At 44.1% G+C, this 21,803-nt stretch overlaps 1 protein-coding gene across 1 annotated transcript; it reads left to right on the top strand.

Annotated features, from left to right (window-relative positions):
• Window positions 1–435: 435 nt before the first annotated feature.
• LOC144765749 (uncharacterized) lies at window positions 436–20,895 on the top strand. Its single transcript, XM_078650336.1, has 3 exons — window positions 436–1,457; window positions 6,814–9,274; window positions 20,414–20,895. The coding sequence occupies exons 2-3, from the start codon at window positions 7,252–7,254 to the stop codon at window positions 20,893–20,895; spliced, it is 2,505 nt and encodes an 834-aa protein (XP_078506462.1). The 5' UTR covers window positions 436–1,457; window positions 6,814–7,251.
• The last annotated feature ends 908 nt before the right edge of the window (window positions 20,896–21,803 follow it).

The raw sequence follows: 21,803 nt of genomic DNA, 5'->3' as shown, positions 1-21,803 counted from the left end.
AAACCGTTGCATTGTAAATGCTTGTTCAAATATCTTTCCCAAACTTTCTGCTGCGTCTCTCATGTATGTATAACACACGAAACACAGGGGGTCTAACAGCCAAATTGAGAGGCTACACTGTCGATACTGAGTCAACAAGATCTCAAAATATCTTTATCGCACACACATAACGTATTAATAAGGATAAAGAAGGAAAAAAGGCTAACACTACATGCATAGAGGAGACCGGTACATCATCGATTATTCGTAAAATGGCTGATTAATCCACAACAGATTGTAAAGGGTTTCTATCAAATTAGACTCAATGATCAGTCCTATCATTTGGCCAAACCCATGTGCAAATGAGGCTGGTCCCCTGATCAGTGGGACACTCAGCTCCGCACCTTATTGTTGTATCAGGATTTGGTCCACCAAATACACAAACCGTCCATGATGACTGATCTTTTGATGGTAAAGTAAGAAGAAATAGTGCAACGAACAAGAAAGTGATTTAAAATAGGATGGAATGTCCGCCTTCTAAATACTTTATTCTGCGGACTGGACACGCCTCCTAATTAAAAAATAGAACAGTGCAAGAGAAGACAGTGACAATTATCTGTCTGCATAAGGGCCAACATGTTTCTGCCTAACGGGTATTTAATCCCTTGGCATTCGTCAGGGCCTCTGCTCGTATAATAGTTGCACTCCTAATAGTGAAATATAGAATTCACCACCATCACCAAAACAAATTGTAGTAAAACTGGTTAGAAACGGTACAACCTGTAACAACCATGGACATTAACCCTCCGATTCACAATGGTTACTGTGAATTCTGTGAAGGAAAACGTTATATTATTAGTACTGTATTCGATGCATCAGTCTCATGTGCATAGTGTGTCACCAAGCCAACCAATAATGTGTGTCAGAAAATTAATTTTTATGCTTACCCTTTGTGGTAGGGCAATAGACCTCACCTCACCTGGACACTGCTCAGGTACTAAGAGGCCCCGCACTACAAAGATATAGGGAAAACAAAAGAATGTGGCAAAGTACTGTAAAGAAATTTTTTCGCTTTACACCCTGCCTATAATCATTCCTATAACCAAATGCCCTATATCTAGAGGCAAAACATGTGAGGTAGATAAACACCCCAAACTCAGTGTACTAAGCCTCAAAATGACCCAGAAACTCGACTAAGACACCAAACTTTAAGGAAGATTAAAACTCCTTTGTATGCTTATTCAGGAATTTTACAACATTCTGATCTTCAAAACCTGTGATTTGCTAAAGTTTACAACATAGTATAGCTAAAAGTATTCTGTGGTAGCTGCTCACCTTTCCGTCGGTACCTCAAGCTCCCATCTGAGACTTGGGGGAGGCACCGATCTGTAGGAGATGCTAGTATAAGTAGTCTAGTGAGCGTTTGTTAGTGAGGTATCCCTCCACCTTTAAGATGTATACTAGATAGTGGCAATCTTGTCATGTGTCCCTTCAATTGGTATATATTAGTGGCAAGGACACTATTAACAGACATTTATTGTGAAGTAAGCCTTATTGGTCTTTATTTTCATAAGAAAACTAAGCGCACTACTTTACGCTCGAAATCTCGCGAGATCTCGCGAGAGGATATGCTCAGAACTACCATATGATGTCATATCGGCCATCTTTGTAGTTCCTAACACTATAATCTGGTAATCCTTAGACCATGATTATTCCTCACGTGCATATGATGTTAGAATGCCCCCAGTGTTGTGAGTCACTGCCTATTTTTCTACAAAGTAAGCCTAGTTCAGCTTGTTTTCTTAGGAACAAGAGCGCACTACTTAGCGCTCGAAATCACGCGGGAAGATGCGCTCAGAACTACCCGATGACATCATATCGGCCATCTTTGTAGTTCTGAAGGCTCCAACCTGTATATCATAGAATCACGATTGACCATGTGTTGTTTTTGAAAAAAGTACCAGTCATTGGGCAATCACAGCTGCCCAATGATGTCATTTCGGACATCTTTGTAGTGCGATGACTGCAACCTATTGGTCCGTGATATTCCAATGTTGTTTTTGGGAACGCAAGTGCTCGGAGTAGTGTGCCATGAGTGGCCTCAGAGTATATTCAATGGGCATAACTATGCAGATGCTCCAAAATCTTACAATGTGGGAACCATCCTAATGATTGTGAATAGCTATATGTCACCCTCCAGTGTATGTCAGCAAACTCCCATAATCAAACCTATTTGTGATATTATGAAAAGAGTGTGAGCAAAGTAATTCAGGCATGAATCAATATGTACAACATGTTTATATAGACACACCCTATTACAGTCAGTATATCCCAGTTTTGCTCACTAGTGCCAAGGCTACAGAGAGGTCCAAGGAATATCATCATTTAATCCTCCTGTATCAGTCCGAAGTTTATAAATCCATTTTTGCTCTTTTCTAAAAAGGTAACCCGACACATCACTTATGTGACTGGGTATATATGGCTTCTCCAGGACAGTCCATTGGAAGTCAGTTTCTAGATGTGCACGCTCCAGGAAATGTCTCGTAAGTTTAGTGTTGTTTTTCTTACAACGAAAAGAACTCTTATGTTCTAACATCCTGGTGCGGACTTTGCGGGTCGTCATACCCACATATCGTGTGGAGCAAGAACATGTCAGCATATAAATCAGATTGGTACTATTGCAATTACTATAGTTACTCTGCAACCAAGGTCTCGTGGTGCCTATATCTATCTCCTTCGTGTGTTTGGTCTGAGGGCAGACTGAGCAAGTGCCGCAAGGGTGATGCCCGACAGCTGGTGGAAGGTTCCACAGTGTTTCACCAAGTTTCCTAGGGAGCTCTTTTGGGCGTGTGTGAACAAGTCGATCCCGAATGCTGCTTGCCCTTTTGAACGCAAACAAGGGTTGCGCGATTTTCTCTCTCCCATGGTTCAGAAGGCGCCAGTGTCTTTTGACAATCTTCTGGATGGCATTGCTTCTAGTATTGAAGGTGCTCACGAAAGTGAGTCTAGTCAGAGGTGGTTTAGGGATTGGAGCTTCCAGGAGGGCCTCCCTATTGTTGTTAACCGCTCTCTTTTTTGATCTTTTTATGAGTGAATTTGGATAGTGTCTGTCCCGTAATTGTCCACAGAGATTCCTAGCATGCACCTCAAAGTCCTCTCTATTGGAGCAGTTCCTGCGAACCCGTAGGAACTGGCCATATGGTAGATTATGGCGCAGGGACTTCGGGTGGTAACTCTCGTAAAGGAGGAGTGAGTTCCGCGCTATAGGTTTCTTATACAGTTCACTCTGCAATCCTGCAGTAGTGACATAGATCGACAGATCTAGGAATGCAATTCTTTCCTTATTTGTTTCCATGGTGAATTTAAGAAACTGGTTTCTACTGTTTAGCCATTGGTAGAATACATTGACGCAATCCACCGTGCCTCTCCACACCACCAACACGTCGTCAATATAACGCTTCCACCACCTAATAGAGGTGTGGAAGGGGTTGGTGGGTGTCAGTACGTGTTGTTATTCGAACTGGTGCACGTATAAATTCGCCAGGCTCGGCGTGAAAACGCTGCCCATACTCGTGCCCGAGATCTGGAGAAACAGCTTGTCCTCATACTTGAAGAAATTCATTTTCATGGCTATAGTTGCCAAAGCCATTATAAATGGTACAGGGGTGATAGTTTCACATATACTATCCCTCAGGATGGATGTTACGACTTCCAAAGTCTCATCCTGAGGGATAGAAGTATACAGTGATTCTACATCGAAAGAGACCAGGAGGTCTCTTTCAATATAATAATCAATTTCTGGAAGGACACGCAAGACATCTTTAGTGTCCTGCAAATATGTAGGCATTTTCTGTACAATTGGCCGCAGAAAATAATCGACAAAAGTTGACAACGGCTCCAGGAGAGACCCTATTCCTGAAATAACAGGCCTACCAGGCGGTGGCCTCTGAGGTTTGTGTACCTTTGGTAAAAGGTAGAAATAAGGAGTGGTTGGGTGTTTAGCAACCAGATAAGTCGCCTCACTGTATCTGTTTAGTCACCTCTTCTGTAGGATCTGTAGACAAGGGAGAGTATGCCTGTCTATTGTTTAGTTGTCTATAGCACTCAGTCTGGTAATCCGTGGTGTTTAAAATAACTATAGAGCCGCCCTTATCTGCAGGCTTTATAGTTATTAAATGATCCTCTGAAAGTGATTTCAGTGTCATTTGTTCAGATTTGGTAAGGTTGTTAAATGACCTGACTGTTGTGCTCCACAGTGAAGCAATATCACCCGCAACAGCTTGCTCGAAGGCTAAAACCTGTGGAGGAACCGTGTGAATAGGTGGCTGGAATTTAGATTTTGGTCTAAGACCGGTGTTTGTGTCGCAATCAGCATTGATCTGATCCTTGAAGAGATAGTGTAATCTAAGTTTCCTGAAAAACTGACTCAATTCACATTGGAAAGTGAATGGGTCCCCATGATTCGTCATGACGAAACCCAAGCCTTTATTCAGTACTTGTTCTTCAAGTGGAGTTAGTATCTTGTTAGATAAGTTGACTACGAGGGATTGTTCGATGGGCCTGCTTTCTGGTTCTTGGCAGTTTGGCTCCGTGTACCTGCATGTGGGCCTGTCCGGTCTTCCCATTGTACAACTGTGTTTTGTGCTGCTCGCCTTTTGCCTCTTGGTCGGCGTGGGCCAAACCCTAAAAAATGTTGAGAATTGTAGGCATTTGGAAACCCTTGGAAATTCGGCGGAGGTGGAGGTACAGGGTAAGGCTGTTGGTTCGGTGAAAACCCCAAGGGGTGGGTGGCCACCATTGCTGGTATGGATCAATATGTTGATTGCCATATGAGTAGGGTCTGTTCCCCCTACCTCTCCCACGTTGTGGAAAGCTAGGGGCGCCCATGTTGGTGTTGTCTGGATCACTACTGTCAGACCCTGAACTAGAGTAGTTAGACCCATAACGTTTTCCATTGTTTCTGTATACAGGTGGTGTGTACGTATCGCTCGTATAGGGGTACACACGTTCATGCTTCCATTTACTCAAATCTTTTAATTTAACTAGCCCTCAGATATTCTGCCATGGTTATTCCATGGTTATTCCATGGACCAAGGTTCGGGCATGTGTCTTTTTTAAAACCATAACTTTGGCCCAATCATCTCCTGTACTAGGAATGGCTGTTGAAGGTATGTTCAAGACACTGGGCATACTATCCAATATAGAATGATATATGGCATCATCATACGCAATACCACTAATTTCTGCCATTTTAGTGTTGGTAAAACTAGTTTGTGAAAAAGGTGTCAAAAGCGAACAACTGAGACATCGAGTCTCAATCACCACTAAGGTCGGGGGTCGACCGACTCTCAATGCTATGTAACAGTTCTACAACTGGTAACTGTCAAAGAACCATCTAATCGTATGGTTATATAGTCGGACCCGCAGCCAGACAGCTGCTCCAAAACAGATTAAACAAAACCATTTAAAATAGGGTCCAAGGGATATATATTTTGAAGACCCACACCTGATTTTATCCCCAGCACCAACTGAATGTATAACACACGAAACACAGGGGGTCTAACAGCCAAATTGAGAGGCTACACTGTCGATACTGAGTCAACAAGATCTCAAAATATCTTTATCGCACACACATAACGTATTAATAAGGATAAAGAAGGAAAAAAGGCTAACACTACATGCATAGAGGAGACCGGTACATCATCGATTATTCGTAAAATGGCTGATTAATCCACAACAGATTGTAAAGGGTTTCCATCAAATTAGACTCAATGATCAGTCCTATCATTTGGCCAAACCCATGTGCAAATGAGGCTGGTCCCCTGATCAGTGGGACACTCAGCTCCGCACCTTATTGTTGTATCAGGATTTGGTCCACCAAATACACAAACCGTTCATGATGACTGATCTTTTGATGATAAAGTAAGAAGAAATAGTGCAACGAACAAGTAAGTGATTTAAAATAGGATGGAATGTCCTCCTTCTAAATACTTTATTCTGCGGACTGGACACGCCTCCTAATTAAAAAATAGAACAGTGCAAGAGAAGGCAGTGACAATTATCTGTCTGCATAAGGGCCAACATGTTTCTGCCTAACGGGTATTTAATCCCTTGGCATTCGTCAGGGCCTCTGCTCGTATAATAGTTGCACTCCTAATATTGAAATATAGAATTCACCACCATCACCAAAACAAATTGTTGTAAAACTGGTTAGAAACGGTACAACCTGTAACAACCATGGACATTAACCCTCCGATTCACAATGGTTACTGTGAATTCTGTGAAGGAAAACGTTATATCATTAGTACTGTATTCGATGCATCAGTCTCATGTGCATAGTGTGTCACCAAGCCAACCAATAATGTGTGTCAGAAAATTAATTTTTATGCTTACCCTTTGTGGTAGGGCAATAGACCTCACCTCACCTGGACACTGCTCAGGTACTAAGAGGCCCTGCACTACAAAGATATAGGGAAAACAAAAGAATGTGGCAAAGTACTGTAAAGAAATTTTTTCGCTTTACACCCTGCCTATAATCATTCCTATAACCAAATGCCCTATATCTAGAGGCAAAACATGTGAGGTAGATAAACACCCCAAACTCAGTGTACTAAGCCTCAAAATGACCCAGAAACTCGACTAAGACACCAAACTTTAAGGAAGATTAAAACTCCTTTGTATGCTTATTCAGGAATTTTACAACATTCTGATCTTCAAAACCTGTGATTTGCTAAAGTTTACAACATAGTATAGCTAAAAGTATTCTGTGGTAGCTCCTCGACTATTCTTACAGGATAAGATCTTCCTGAAGGATTGGTCGCTTATAGCATGGAGATGTACTAGAGACTGGCTAATATTGATCATTAGCACAGCAAAAAGAATAGCCGATACCATCTTGGTTGAAATACAGGTTTTAGAAGCAGCAATAAGAACAACAGTAACACCGATTCTGTTTAAAAAACAGCAGGACGAATCGAACAAAAACTCAGGTGAATTCAAGGAGACTATTCTGCAAACAAAATTAGATAAATTCAAAAAAGATTTGAGTAAATGGAAGCATGAACGTGTGTACCCCTATACGAGCGATACATACACACCACCTGTATACAGAAACAATGGAAAACGTTATGGGTCTTACTACTCTAGTTCAGGGTCTGACAGTAGTGATCCAGACAACACCAACATGGGCGCTCCTAGCTTTCCACAACGTGGGAGAGGTAGGGGGAACAGACCCTACTCATATGGCAATCAACATATTGATCCATACCAGCAATGGTGGCCACCCACCCCTTGGGGTTTTCCACCGAACCAACAGCCTTACCCTGTACCTCCACCTCCGCCGAATTTCCAAGGGTTTCCAAATGCCTACAATTCTCAACATTTTTTAGGGTTTGGCCCACGCCGACCAAGAGGCAAAAGGCAAGCAGCACAAAAAACAGTTGTACAACGGGAAGACCAGACAGGCCCACATGCAGGTACACGGAGCCAAACTGCCAAGAACCAGAAAGCAGGCCCATCGAACAATCCCTCGTAGTCAACTTATCTAACAAGATACTAACTCCACTTGAAGAACAAGTACTGAATAAAGGCTTGGGTTTCGTCATGCCGAATCATGGGGACCCATTCACTTTCCAATGTGAATTGAGTCCGTTTTTCAGGAAACTTAGATTACACTATCTCTTCAAGGATCAGATCAATGCTGATTGCGACACAAACACCGGTCTTAGACCAAAATCTAAATTCCAGCCACCTATTCACACGGTTCCTCCACAGGTCTTAGCCTTTGAGCAAGCTGTTGCGGGTGATATTGCTTCACTGTGGAGCACAACAGTCAGGTCATTTAACAACCTTACCAAATCAGAACAAATGACACTGAAATCACTTTCAGAGGATCATTTAATAACTATAAAGCCTGCAGATAAGGGCGGCCCTATAGTTATTTTAAACACCACGGATTACCAGACTGAGTGCTATAGACAACTAAACAATAGACAGGCATACTCTCCCTTGTCTACAGATCCTACAGAAGAGGTGACTAAACAGATACAGGATATGGTTGAAGAAGCTTTATCTGAGGGTTGGATCACTCAAAGTGAGGCGACTTATCTGGTTGCTAAACACCCAACCACTCCTTATTTCTACCTTTTACCAAAGGTACACAAACCTCAGAGGCCACCGCCTGGTAGGCCTATTATTTCAGGAATAGGGTCTCTCCTGGAGCCGTTGTCAACTTTTGTCGATTATTTTCTGCGGCCAATTGTACAGAAAATGCCTACATATTTGCAGGACACTAAAGATGTCTTGCGTGTCCTTCCAGAAATTGATTATGATATTGAAAGAGACCTCCTGGTCTCTTTCGATGTAGAATCACTGTATACTTCTATCCCTCAGGATGAGACTTTGGAAGTCGTAACATCCATCCTGAGGGATAGTATATGTGAAACTATCACCCCTGTACCATTTATAATGGCTTTGGCAACTATAGCCATGAAAATGAATTTCTTCAAGTATGAGGACAAGCTGTTTCTCCAGATCTCGGGCACGAGTATGGGCAGCGTTTTCGCGCCGAGCCTGGCGAATTTATACGTGCACCAGTTCGAACAACAACGCGTACTGACACCCACCAACCCCTTCCACACCTCTATTAGGTGGTGGAAGCGTTATATTGACGACGTGTTGGTGGTGTGGAGAGGCACGGTGGATTCCGTCAATGAATTCCACCAATGGCTAAACAGTAGAAACCAGTTTCTTAAATTCACCATGGAAACAAATAAGGAAAGAATTGCATTCCTAGATCTGTCGATCTATGTCACTACTGCAGGATTGCAGAGTGAACTGTATAAGAAACCTATGGCGCGGAACTCACTCCTCCTTTACGAGAGTTACCACCCGAAGTCCCTGCGCCAGCATCTACCATATGGCCAGTTCCTACGGGTTCGCAGAAACTGCTCCAATAGAGAGGACTTTGAGGTGCATGCTAGGAATCTCTGTGGACAATTACGGGACAGACACTTTCCAAATTCACTCATAAAAAGATCAAAAAAGAGAGCGGTTAACAGCAATAGGGAGGCCCTCCTGGAAGCTCCAATCCCCAAACCACCTCTGACTAGACTCACTTTCGTGAGCACCTTCAATACTAGAAGCAATGCCATCCAGAAGATTGTCAAAAGACACTGGTGCCTTCTGAACCATGGGAGAGAGAAAATCGTGCAACCCTTGTTTGCGTTCAAAAGGGCAAGCAGCATTCGGGATCGACTTGTTCACACACGCCCAAAAGAGCTCCCTAGGAAACTTGGTGAAACACTGTGGAACCTTCCACCAGCTGTCGGGCATCACCCTTGCGGCACTTGCTCAGTCTGCCCTCAGACCAAACACACGAAGGAGATAGATATAGGCACCACGAGACCTTGGTTGCAGTGTAACTATAGTAATTGCAATAGTACCAATCTGATTTATATGCTGACATGTCCTTGCTCCACACGATATGTGGGTATGACGACCCGCAAAGTCCGCACCAGGATGTTAGAACATAAGAGTTCTTTTCGTTGTAAGAAAAACAACACTAAACTTATGAGACATTTCCTGGAGCGTGCACATCTAGAAACGGACTTCCAATGGACTGTCCTGGAGAAGCCATATATACCCAGTCACATAAGTGATGTGTCGGGTTACCTTTTTAGAAAAGAGCAAAAATGGATTTATAAACTTTGGACTGATACAGGAGGATTAAATGATGATATTCCTTGGACCTCCCTGTAGCCTTGGCACTAGTGAGCAATAACTGGGATATACTGACTGTAATAGGGTGTGTCTATATAAACATGTTGTACATATTGATTCATGCCTGAATTACTTTGCTCACACTCCTCTCATAATATCACAAATAGGTTTGATTATGGGAGTTTTCTGACATACACTGGAGGGTGACATATAGCTATGCACAATCATTAGGATGGTTCCCACATTGTAAGATTTTGGAGCATCTGCATAGTTATGCCCATTGAATATACTCTGAGGCCACTCATGGCACACTACTCCGAGCACTTGCGTTCCCAAAAACAACATTGGAATATCACGGACCAATAGGTTGCAGTCATCGCACTACAAAGATGTCCGAAATGACATCATTGGGCAGCTGTGATTGCCCAATGACTGGTACTTTTTTTACACATGGTCAATCGTGATTCTATGATATACAGGTTGGAGCCTTCAGAACTACAAAGATGGCCGATATGATGTCATCGGGTAGTTCTGAGCGCATCTTCCCGCGTGATTTCGAGCGCTAAGTAGTGCGCTCTTGTTCCTAAGAAAACAAGCTGAACTAGGCTTACTTTGTAGAAAAATAGGCAGTGACTCACAACACTGGGGGCATTCTAACATCATATGCACGTGAGGAATAATCATGGTCTAATGATTACCAGATTATAGTGTTAGGAACTACAAAGATGGCCGATATGACATCATAAGGTAGTTCTGAGCACGTCCTCTCGCAAGATCTCGCGAGATTTCGAGCCTAGAGTAGTGCGCTTAGTTTTCTTATGAAAATAAAGACCAATAAGGCTTACTTCACAATAAATGTCTGTTAATAGTGTCCTTGCCACTAATATATACCAATTGAAGGGACACATGACAAGATTGCCACTATCTAGTATACATCTTAAAGGTGGAGGGATACCTCACTAACAAACGCTCACTAGACTACTTATACTAGCATCTCCTACAGATCGGTGCCTCCCCCAAGTCTCAGATGGGAGCTTGAGGTACCGACGGAAAGGTGAGCAGCTACCACAGAATACTTTTAGCTATACTATGTTGTAAACTTTAGCAAATCACAGGTTTTGAAGATCAGAATGTTGTAAAATTCCTGAATAAGCATACAAAGGAGTTTTAATCTTCCTTAAAGTTTGGTGTCTTAGTCGAGTTTCTGGGTCATTTTGAGGCTTAGTACACTGAGTTTGGGGTCTTTATCTACCTCACATGTTTTGCCTCTAGATATAGGGCATTTGGTTATAGGAATGATTATAGGCAGGGTGTAAAGCGAAAAAATGTATTTACAGTACTTTACCACATTCTTTTGTTTTCCCTATATCTTTGTAGTGCGGGGCCTCTTAGTACCTGAGCAGTGTCCAGGTGAGGTGAGGTCTATTGCCCTACCACAAAGGGTAAGCATAAAAATAAATTTTCTGACACACATTATTGGTTGGCTTGGTGACACACTATGCACATGAGACTGATGCATTGAATACAGTACTAATGATATAACGTTTTCCTTCACAGAATTCACAGTAACCATTGTGAATCGGAGGGTTAATGTCCATGGTTGTTACAGGTTGTACCGTTTCTAACCAGTTTTACTACAATTTGTTTTGGTGATGGTGGTGAATTCTATATTTCACTATTAGGAGTACAACTATTATACGAGCAGAGGCCCTGACGAATGCCAAGGGATTAAATACCCGTTAGGCAGAAACATGTTGGCCCTTATGCAGACAGATAATTGTCACTGTCTTCTCTTGCACTGTTCTATTTTTTAATTAGGAGGCGTGTCCAGTCCGCAGAATAAAGTATTTAGAAGGAGGACATTCCATCCTATTTTAAATCACTTTCTTGTTCGTTGCACTATTTCTTCTTACTTTACCATCAAAAGATCAGTCATCATGGACGGTTTGTGTATTTGGTGGACCAAATCCTGATACAACAATAAGGTGCGGAGCTGAGTGTCCCACTGATCAGGGGACCAGCCTCATTTGCACATGGGTTTGGCCAAATGATAGGACTGATCATTGAGTCTAATTTGATGGAAACCCTTTACAATCTGTTGTGGATTAATCAGCCATTTTACGAATAATCGATGATGTACCGGTCTCCTCTATGCATGTAGTGTTAGCCTTTTTTCCTTCTTTATCCTTATTAATACGTTATGTGTGTGCGATAAAGATATTTTGAGATCTTGTTGACTCAGTATCGACAGTGTAGCCTCTCAATTTGGCTGTTAGACCCCCTGTGTTTCGTGTGTTATACATTCAGTTGGTGCTGGGGATAAAATCAGGTGTGGGTCTTTAAAATATATATCCCTTGGACCCTATTTTAAATGGTTTTGTTTAATCCGCGTCTCTCATGTACACAGATAGATGAAGGATGGTAGGCTATGCCTCAATGGGGACAAAAATGTGAATTCGTCTTCTAAAGTCCAGTCTTCCTCGTTCCCTTTCATCTCCTTTGGTCTGCAGAACTGGGCAACCCTCAAATCTTCCCCCACAATCCGTCTGGACACAGGCATAATCTGTGTGTACCTTTTGCAAGGACCTTCCTTTCATCCCTCAGATAAATTTGGTCACAAACACCACTTTCCATCACCTTCGTCTTTTGAATGGGGTTCTGTTGATGCTCTATTTCTCGCAGAAAATCACTCTAATCCTTGCATTAGTAGTTTCTCGCTTGGGTTATAGCAACAGCCTATCCACTGGTCTTCTCAGCTCTTCCCCGTCTAAACTCCAGAGTGTGCAAATTGTTGCAGCTAGCCTGCTGTTCAGCTTGAAGCTCCATGACCACTTCAGCGGTACCATGAAATCACGTCACTGGCTACCTGTAGAAGAGAGAGCAATATTCAAAACACTTTGCCTTGTACATATGTTGTTTCATGGCCACTTATCAAACTGATCTTGCAAACCTTTTCACCCTATACCAACCACCCAAAAGCCTCAAGTTTGTCAACCAGGAACTATTGCAGATCCGCCTAGAGAGGCCAAAATTAAAGGGTGGGTAGCTGATGACACCCAATTCATCTCTCACTCACCAATGACCCCACCACCACCAGAACCAACTTCCACAGATGCATGACAAACATCGCCGACTGGATGAAGAAAAACTGCCTGAAGCTGAACCCAGACTAGAACAAAGTACTGATCTTTGACAAAACTTTGACACCCACTCCCTCCAACCATGCCAGAAACCTTAGAATCATAGTGACAACTAGCTTATCATGAAATCACATATCAACACCGTCTACGCCACCTACTTCTTCACTCTGCGCATGCTACATAAGATCTTCAAGTGGCTACCCCTACACACAAGACGCACCTTGACACAAGCCCTCATCACCATCCGACTGGACTATGGCAATGGCCTGTACGTAGGAATCGCTGCACACATTCTGCAGAGACATTAGACCATACAGAACACCATAGCCAGACTCATCCTCTGCCTTCCCCAACGAACCCACATCACACCCCAACTCAGGAAACTCCACTAGCTTCCCATACAGAAGAGATGCCAATTCAAGCTGCTGACCCACGCAAGTAAGGCTCTACACAACTAAGGACCCGCCTACATAAACCACCGCCTGAACTTCCACCAACCATCGAGAAGACTATGCTCCGCCTCCCTTTCACTTGCTTATACTCCCGCATCTACAGAAGCAGAATTGGAGGACGCTGTATCACCCACATCGTGGCAAAGGCCTAGAACAGCCTCCCCACGCACCTCTTGACCAAGACCTCACTTCCGGAATACCGAATGGCCCTAAAAGCCCTGGCTGTTCAAATAAGCCTCCAGGGCCTGCAAGTGCCGTAATACCGTATCGGGTGATTAGCCATGCTTCATAAATCCTGATTGATTGATGGATTGATTGCTTCTCCCCTCTAAGCTCCTCCTAATGGAACGAGCGAAGGCCCTGGCGCTTATTGTTTTACAAATTAAGTACTGGTTTGAGGTCATTTTAATGATACTAGTCGACTCACCTCCATTCTGAATAACCATTTCTGACCTGTTACTTTTGGAACAATAGCTTTCATTCCAGGATTTTGCTACGTCACAACAGCATGTGGTTGAATGCAGCCCCATGATCCTAATATTGCAGGCAGTCCGAGAAGGAACCAACATTTCACTTACTAATCTTAATAGGGGTCAAATGTACTCTGAGTAGGATGTTGGGTTGCACATACTTAAATCTCGTGTTATGAGACACTTTGTTCGAGTATTGAATATTTCTTCCCATTCTTTATCATCAAGAACTCAATGTATGTTGTTTTCCATTTCTCCCTGAGTGATGCCAATATAACCCATGTGCTTTTGGTGAGCTCTACATAACCATCTAACAAGTTTCCTCCCATTGCCACTGGTGCGCAGGGCCTGGAGAGGCTCATATGTTTTTGGTTCTTGGTTTCTTAAGTTTTGATGAGAAAGAACTTCCTGCCCACACTTGTCAGGTGACAGCAGCAAATTTCCGATAGGATTCCTTGAGGCGGTAGGTTTAGCGAGATCTCTACACGTGCCTACAGAGTTCCTCAATAGACTACCAGAACTTGTGTGACTTGACTCAACACCAGCCCAAATCACATGTGCAAATAGGTATTCATCAAAGCGTAAACTCAATCTCAACGTATGGTCCACATGGAACACTACTGTTAAAACTTCACTGCAAATGCAGACGGGGGGGCCAAATCTCATAGTCATTCCTCTTTCAATCAGGGTAGAAGATCCCACAAGGCCTGGTGGGCCAGCAACTTTAGGGTAAAACTACACAAGGTATGCCTAACTCTCAAACACCATTGTAGAATGGGGATGTTCCCACCGGTCTTACATTCAAGGACCTATGGTCTCTGTGGTGGGTCTATGTTCCTGAGAAGACACAACACTATATGGTTGTCTATGCTGCCGAAGAACCTTTGTATTGAAGAAGACAACAAATCTATTGTGTTGCAAGGCCCTCAAACGTTACATATGTGGAAGGTGCTTTCAATTGCCGGATGCAATTGGACGTCAAGTGTTTTTTTAAGCATAGGGCTGTTCTTCGTTATATATGTAACAATAGTTAATTGACAAAAGAGTATACAGGCCAAATTTCCAGAAGGTGGTAAGTGGTGTTGCACCATTATGTTTTAACAGAATCCCAACAGCTTTCTTGTCTCCACTCCGAATTAAGGGTGTAGTTATCTCTGTTTATTCCGTCATATTCACAAAAGGGTGTTCAACAGGAAATCCAACTACGAGGTTTATTAAAGCTTCTGAGTGGAGTGTATCTCAGAGAATTTTCACGGTAGACTCAACATGCCTTGAAACAGCTATTCTCCATCGCTTGCGCAGGATTTTACGGCACATCTTTTTACTCAGCCGGAGGGTCATTTTACACATAAGCTACAGGATTTCTAACTGCAAGGTGGAAGGCTAGAAGCCATGAATTCTTCTATTTCCACACATAAAAATATACACTATGCATGAAAATTGCTTTTTAAAATTGAGATTTGGTGGTAGATTTTTGTGTTTTTTCTGTGTCAGACTGATGGTGGAAAATCCTCTGCATTCACAAATCTCCACAATGGGAGCAAAGATTTCTACACCAATGCGGCTGTACCTCCCATAAGAAGAACGTGGTGAGTTTTCTGCCACAAAATGTGGACTCTGAAAATTGCAACCCTACCCATGGAGGTACATTGTTAGGGCCCACCTAGCTAGCCTCCATCAGAAGCTGGGGCAACTCCCAGCATGTAGCAAGGGCTGTAAGAAGAGGAGGCAGTTGGGCAGTTATTGCCCAAGACTCCTCTTTTTCAGACCAGATGCTGTAAAATCTACAGATTTTTTAGCAAGTCTGCCCTGCTTATTAAAGATGAGGCAGGTAATGTAGCTATATCACTATATGGTGCCAGAAGTTGGAGATGCCATGTTTTCTTTTTCCATGGTATTATTCAATTTGCAAGCTAAAACAAGTGCTTGTACAATGCATGGATCAAATAATATTTTTGCCGCTGGCCCAGCAAACATTTCTAAAAGTGAATGCGTGTTTTGAACATTATACTTACCTTCTATTACAAGCCCCCCATACTTATCATGGTGGTCTATCACTGAGATAACTAACTCATAAAAGGTAAGAGATCAACCAATACTGAGTCTAAGTCAGACACTTTTGCTGATTATATACAACACAGTGGGTAGGATAACTTGGTGAATTAACTACTAGCTGCTGATACAATTCTGAGAGATGTGAGATTTAGGCTAGGGTCTTCACCTGCATGTTTGAGCTTTCACCTTTCCAGTGTTTAAAAATTGAGGTATGGCCCTTTGCAGATACAGGCTTGCGGATGCAAGAGCTATCTGGGAACTACATTATATTTGTTTTCTGGTAATAGTGATCAGTGTCCTCGATGTTCCAGTCTAGTACTGTTTTCTCCGTATCTGTCCTGGCAATTGTCAGTAAATTCAGCACGTCTCGGTTTTCAGAGAAGGTTGAATAGCGCAGAAGGAGGAAAGTTTTTATTATTTATTCCAGTGAAGTATTAGCAAGCAGCCCTTATCGGAAAGCAATTTAAATAACACAGGTGATACTGTGTTTAAAAGGTATATTTAATTAACACTTATTGCCTCATTGTCTGTCTTTTCTGTTTGTGATCACTGTTAGTTAAGTCATTCTGTGCTCCTCAGTTGAAGCGAAATTTTTGCCCATCTTCTACGTTTTCGGAAAGTCCTTGATTTTGCTTTTTTGAAAATCTTATCTCTGAAACCTTGCTGGGTTTGCACTGTTATGATGCCAACATTTGTATGGTGCAAAAAAAAAAATATATCATATTTTTAAAGCGCAAACATATCACCCCCTTAGGGGTTTCAAGGCGCTGGGGGCCGTCCCCGGCGATTGAGTGAACTATTGGCCAGAGTCACATGATGCTGAGCTGAGCTATGCTGCTGCCGGCGATCAAACCGTGAGCCCCACGCTCCAGAGTCAGACTCTCTGGCTGCTCCGCCACAACATCTGCCATTTCGATGGTCTTGCAGCGCTTAAAGGGCCAGATGTAGGTAATTTTATTTTACCACTTCTTAAATACCGAATCATACCGATTCGGTATTTAAGAAGTGGTAAAATAGAGGGGGGGAGATGTAGGTATTTCAGATTCGGTAAATACCGAATCGTTAAGATTCGGTATTTACCGATTCTGTAAATACCGATTCGGTAATGCCCATTGATTCCTATGGGCACTGAAGCCCATAGGAATCAATGGGCATTACCGAATCGGTATTTACAGATTCGGTAAATACCGATTTCAGCAAGGGTGCAGGGGGTGTCACTTTGACACACTCTAGCACCCCAAATACAGGCATGTGTGCCATGTGGCACACAGACATGCCCTAGGGGCATGTCTGTGTGTCACATGGCACAGGTGTGCATGCACAGATGTGCATGCACACCTGAATTCGGTATTTTACCACCCATTTGGAATGGGTGGTAAAATACCGAATTCTGAAGGCCTGTAGCACTGTAAACAGTGCTACCTACATCTGGGTTTTACCGAATCGGTAAAATTACCGATTCGGTATTTTACAGATTCGGTAAATTTACCGTTTCGGTAAATTTACCGAATATGTAAAATATTGGCCCCTACATTTCGAAAACCAATTACCGGTCGGTAACCGCCGAAATCGGACGTTACCGACCGGTAATTGGCGACCTACATCTGGCCCTTAGTCTGGTGCGGACACTGTGTTGCAGAAAGGGATAAAAACACCTCATACGGACACTTCAGATATCTGAAGGTTCATCTCCTTCGTCCAGGATTGGATTGGCATATAGGGTCATTTGGAAGTTCCCTAAGGGCTGGTCTGACAGATTTCCCTGATATTACCACAAACGTTGCCTGAAGCCACACAAACACATGCAATCTCCCATACATTGCAAAACATATACACAGTGTGTCTTTACAAGTTGAAAAGTGTCCCTGTTTGCAATCGTGGACTACTTTTTTAGTTATCTGATTTGTTAATAGGGGCCATTTTTATTTTGTTGCCCATGTCTATTTTCTGTCCCAGTCCGACCCTGCCGTTGTCCTCACTTTCGGACAGGGTTGTAGCTATCAGCACTCTCTTCCCAGTCGAATGTTTGTATGCACCTGTCCTATATCAAACCCACTACTTTTAAATATGGCGATCGCTATAAGCATTCTAAATCCACTTCAAGGGAATTAGTAGCACTTTACAACACCCCCAAACCCCCACCCACACAAAAAAAGAAGAATTGAGGAAGAATAACAATGCCCATCCATTCTACCAGTTCTCATGCCAGCCCAGCCACTTTAAAAGAGCAGAGTCAGAAAGCAGGGTGGGACCGGCCTATAAGGCCATCAGGCAGTGCCAGAAGGGCTGGTCCAATAGGTCAGCGCGGGGGCTGTTTTTTGGAGGTTTGTGGGCCTGTTTTATGGTCTGGAGGGCCGTTTACTGGTGATGTCCATGATATTACCACAAATATTGCTGTAGCAAGCACAACAGAAAACCCTTCTGCAACGTTCAAAACTGTGCTATTTGCAAATATGGGCCATTTTTAAAAAAAATATCTGACTCGCTAATGGTGGGGGCCATTTTTTAAAAACTATCTTATGTGCTAATGGGGCCACTTTTATTTTGGTATCCGGGACTTTTTCCTGCCCCACTCCGACCCTGTCAGAAAGGTTTCCCGCGTGCCGCTCTCGGCAGCTTTTACTGGGGTGCCGTTTTAGGGGGTTGCAGGAGCGCGTGCGAGCTGGCAGGGGGCACTGCACTGCGGCAACCAGTCTCTGCAGCCACAACTTGATGCCCACAGTCTGGGGACAACAGGTTTTCTTCCTCGGCTCTGGTTTGTTCCGTGCAGGGTGTTTGTTCCGTGCAGGCCGGCTTTGATTCCTCGAATGCCTCTTCTTGTTATCTTCCTACGGCGGCCGCGCGTGGGCGTTCTCAGAAATGTGCGCGCGCTGCAGGGACGGCGCTTCAGCTCGCTGCGCTTTCAGAGCACTCGAACAAAGCGGCTCTTGTTCACTACAAAAGAGAAGCAAAACAGAGAGCCAGAGAGTGCGTGTGTGGGAGAGAGAGAGAGCGCAGTTTGAAGGCCTCAGTTTCAAAGGACAGGTTCGGCCATGCCCTTCCCACACCATGTGGCAGGGCCATTTCCTATGTACATATGAACCAAACAAGGACAACCTATGTGCCTACAGGGACTTGGGTAATTCAATATAATAAAACAAAAAATGATAGGAACATTTCATATCTAGGTCCCTCTGTCCTTTTCTCATTAGCACAGGTGGCCCCCTCAGTACTTCTAGTTGCACACATATAGCAAGTCATACCCCAGTGGGGACCTGGAGGGAGCTCAGACTGAGGATGTTGTCTCCCTCTGGGTATTTCGAGTGAGAGATGCAATCCACTCACCTCATTGATGCAAGAATTGGCGAGTGGGTTCCGGGGTGAAGGTTTTGGATGGTTGGAGGGTGCTGGGACACACCCTTGGCTCTTTTCATGCAGTAGGAATCATTTGTGACGGTCATTGTCAGTCTAGGCCTAGATAGAGGACGTAGGCAAGTGACAGGAGTATGGGTGACAAGGTATGGTGGGGTGAGGGTAGTCAGTGGCAGAAGAGCATTGGGACATGATGCAGGGTTCAGGGAAAGTGCTTACGGCTCAGAGGGTACTGCAAGAAGCAGGGAGGCATGATGTAATAAAGCCGGGAGGGCTGGAACAGGTGTGGGTGGGAATATAGAGGACGAAGAGGGAATTAGCTAATGGGGTTGTCACGCAGCATGAGTTGCAAAGAGATGAAGAGGAAGAGAGACACTTTGTTGGGGCAGCCTTGAGGGCAGTTGGGGGTTGGCACGGAGGTGGCAGTCATTCAGGGTGGGAAGGGCATCTCACCATGCCAGGCAAGAAGAAGCAGTAGATCGAGGCCCCTAAAATATCAGCAGAGAGAAATTGCTGTGCCTGTGGTGTCTGGGATGGTGTCAGAGTCAGCAGGCGGGGTGGGGCACGCTGCACCACAATGAGGAGTCGCGCAGAGACAATGCTGCGGTGGCTCAGACAGTGGACACAGATGCTTCCAATGGTCAGTGGTCACGCGCAGTGAGTGCATTAAAGGAAAGACCATTGATGGAGACAAAGATGGCGGCACCCATTGAAGGTGCAGAGGCCACAATTGTGACTATGGATTTGGAGGGGTGGGTGGGTGGGTTTATGAATACAAAATGCTACCGCACATTCGGTGCCCAAGGTGAATGTTGAAATTGTAAGGTTGGAGGAATTTGGGGAATCGGGAATAAAGTACCTGCAAAAACAGGCATTAGGAATAGTATGCAAGTAACTGAATGTGAGTATGACGCCAGAGGGATAGGCGGTAAAAGTGGCTTTGAAAGGGGGAAAGCGTAGTTAATGGGCCATTACAAACCCGTAATCTTCTTTACCTTGATTACGGTCCTGCTCGTCCCAGTCATTACAGTATTAGGCAGTCCATCTCCCCGACAGGCGCCCTAACACGCTAGTATTTTTTTATTTTCTGTGACTAATGGACCATCCCACCCGCCTCCATGCATGCTAGTAACAAGACCAGATGCAACAATAGATGGGGGAGGGAGGGGACATCACTGGAACGAGGAGGACCTTAATCAGGGTAATGAAGATTACTGGTAAGTCATAGCCCATTACCCCCTCATAGGTCCTCCTCGTCCTAGTCATTACAGTAGGAGGACTTCACAAGCCCAAACAAGAAATAATCTTGGCACAAAGACAGCAGGAAACCTAGCTGTAACACTCAAGCTTATGACAAAGCTGCCTCACAACAACAACTGCCAAAGTAAGCATGGAAGCATGCAACACATTCAGGCGAGAGTGTCCAATAAAAGACACAACCGCCAGGTGGCAGTCCCACAGAATTCCTGGACAGAAACCCTCAGAGCCACAGCCCAAGAGCGAAAAGAGAGGAGGCAGATTGCCCGTGACCAGAACAGGAGGAACCAGGCCCAAGGATGCAGAAGATTGTCAAACTTCCAGCTGCAACCCCACACTAACAGTAGAGGTAGCAACGAGAGCAGGAGAAAGGCAAAACCCCAGTGTGCAGCAAATAAATCAAGGATATGGAAAGCACAGCAAATTACCCATGAGTATTTCAAGGCGCTGAATGAAGGGGAGATCGAGTGAGTTGCCCAGAAGCACAGGATGTTCATGCCGACGCAAAGACACAAACCTGATCCCCACCAGCAAAGTCAGCAACACAGGCCAGTACACCACAAAAACAGATCTGAAGGACAACATCACCAACACCAGAAAGAAACAGGACGAAATAAATCACCTGTTGCAAATGGAACTGCAAAGAGATTGCAGGAGGAAAGGCCAGATTCAACTACAAAACCATACCATCAGGCAGAAGCAGTAGAGAGAAAGAAGACATCAATACATCTCTCAGCTCCCCAATGTCCAGAAGAGAAGAAATGGCCACCGAAAGGCCATTCCAACAGACAACCACAGCAAGGCAGTCTAAACCAAAGGGCCAAAGAGGTCAAGAGGAGACCAGAAAAACAGAAGGCAAGACCCAGGCCAGAACATGGATTACATAAATGTGTGACAAAACCGCAAACTCTTCAACAAACGTCCCACCAAAGGAGCAAGACAAGCCAGAGCAGTGCCAGACCCCTACAAGTTAAATCAGCTGCCCACTGAGCAGCCAAAGCAGAGGAGGCCAACGGAACAAAAACTGACAGAAACTGAACTGGAGCCCATGATCTGCACACCATGGCACAAAGGGATCCAGTGCATAACGCAAGAGGAAAAAGCAGAATCCTAGAGGATTTCCTAACAACAGCTACCAACAGAGAAGAGCACCCCATTGGACCCAATGCCAAGCGCCAAGAGCCAGGCCGTCAAATACAGATGACAGGGACAGGCAAGGACAGCAAAGGAAAACAAAGTTGGGATGGGATCACTGGCAACCAACTGGAACAACAGGGAAAACTGAGGGCGATGAGGTCAAAAAGGGTGGGGCAAGAGAATCGACATCAGCTCCACCCGAAACCTCCACTGAACCCAAAGGAGGGAGAACTGGAAGGGAT

This window comes from Lissotriton helveticus, chromosome 1_1 (assembly GCF_964261635.1).
Source record: "Lissotriton helveticus chromosome 1_1, aLisHel1.1, whole genome shotgun sequence".
Taxonomy (NCBI): Eukaryota; Metazoa; Chordata; class Amphibia; order Caudata; family Salamandridae; genus Lissotriton; species Lissotriton helveticus.
The sequence above is the reverse complement of the archived record's forward strand: the minus strand, read 5'-3'. Positions and strand labels throughout refer to the sequence as shown.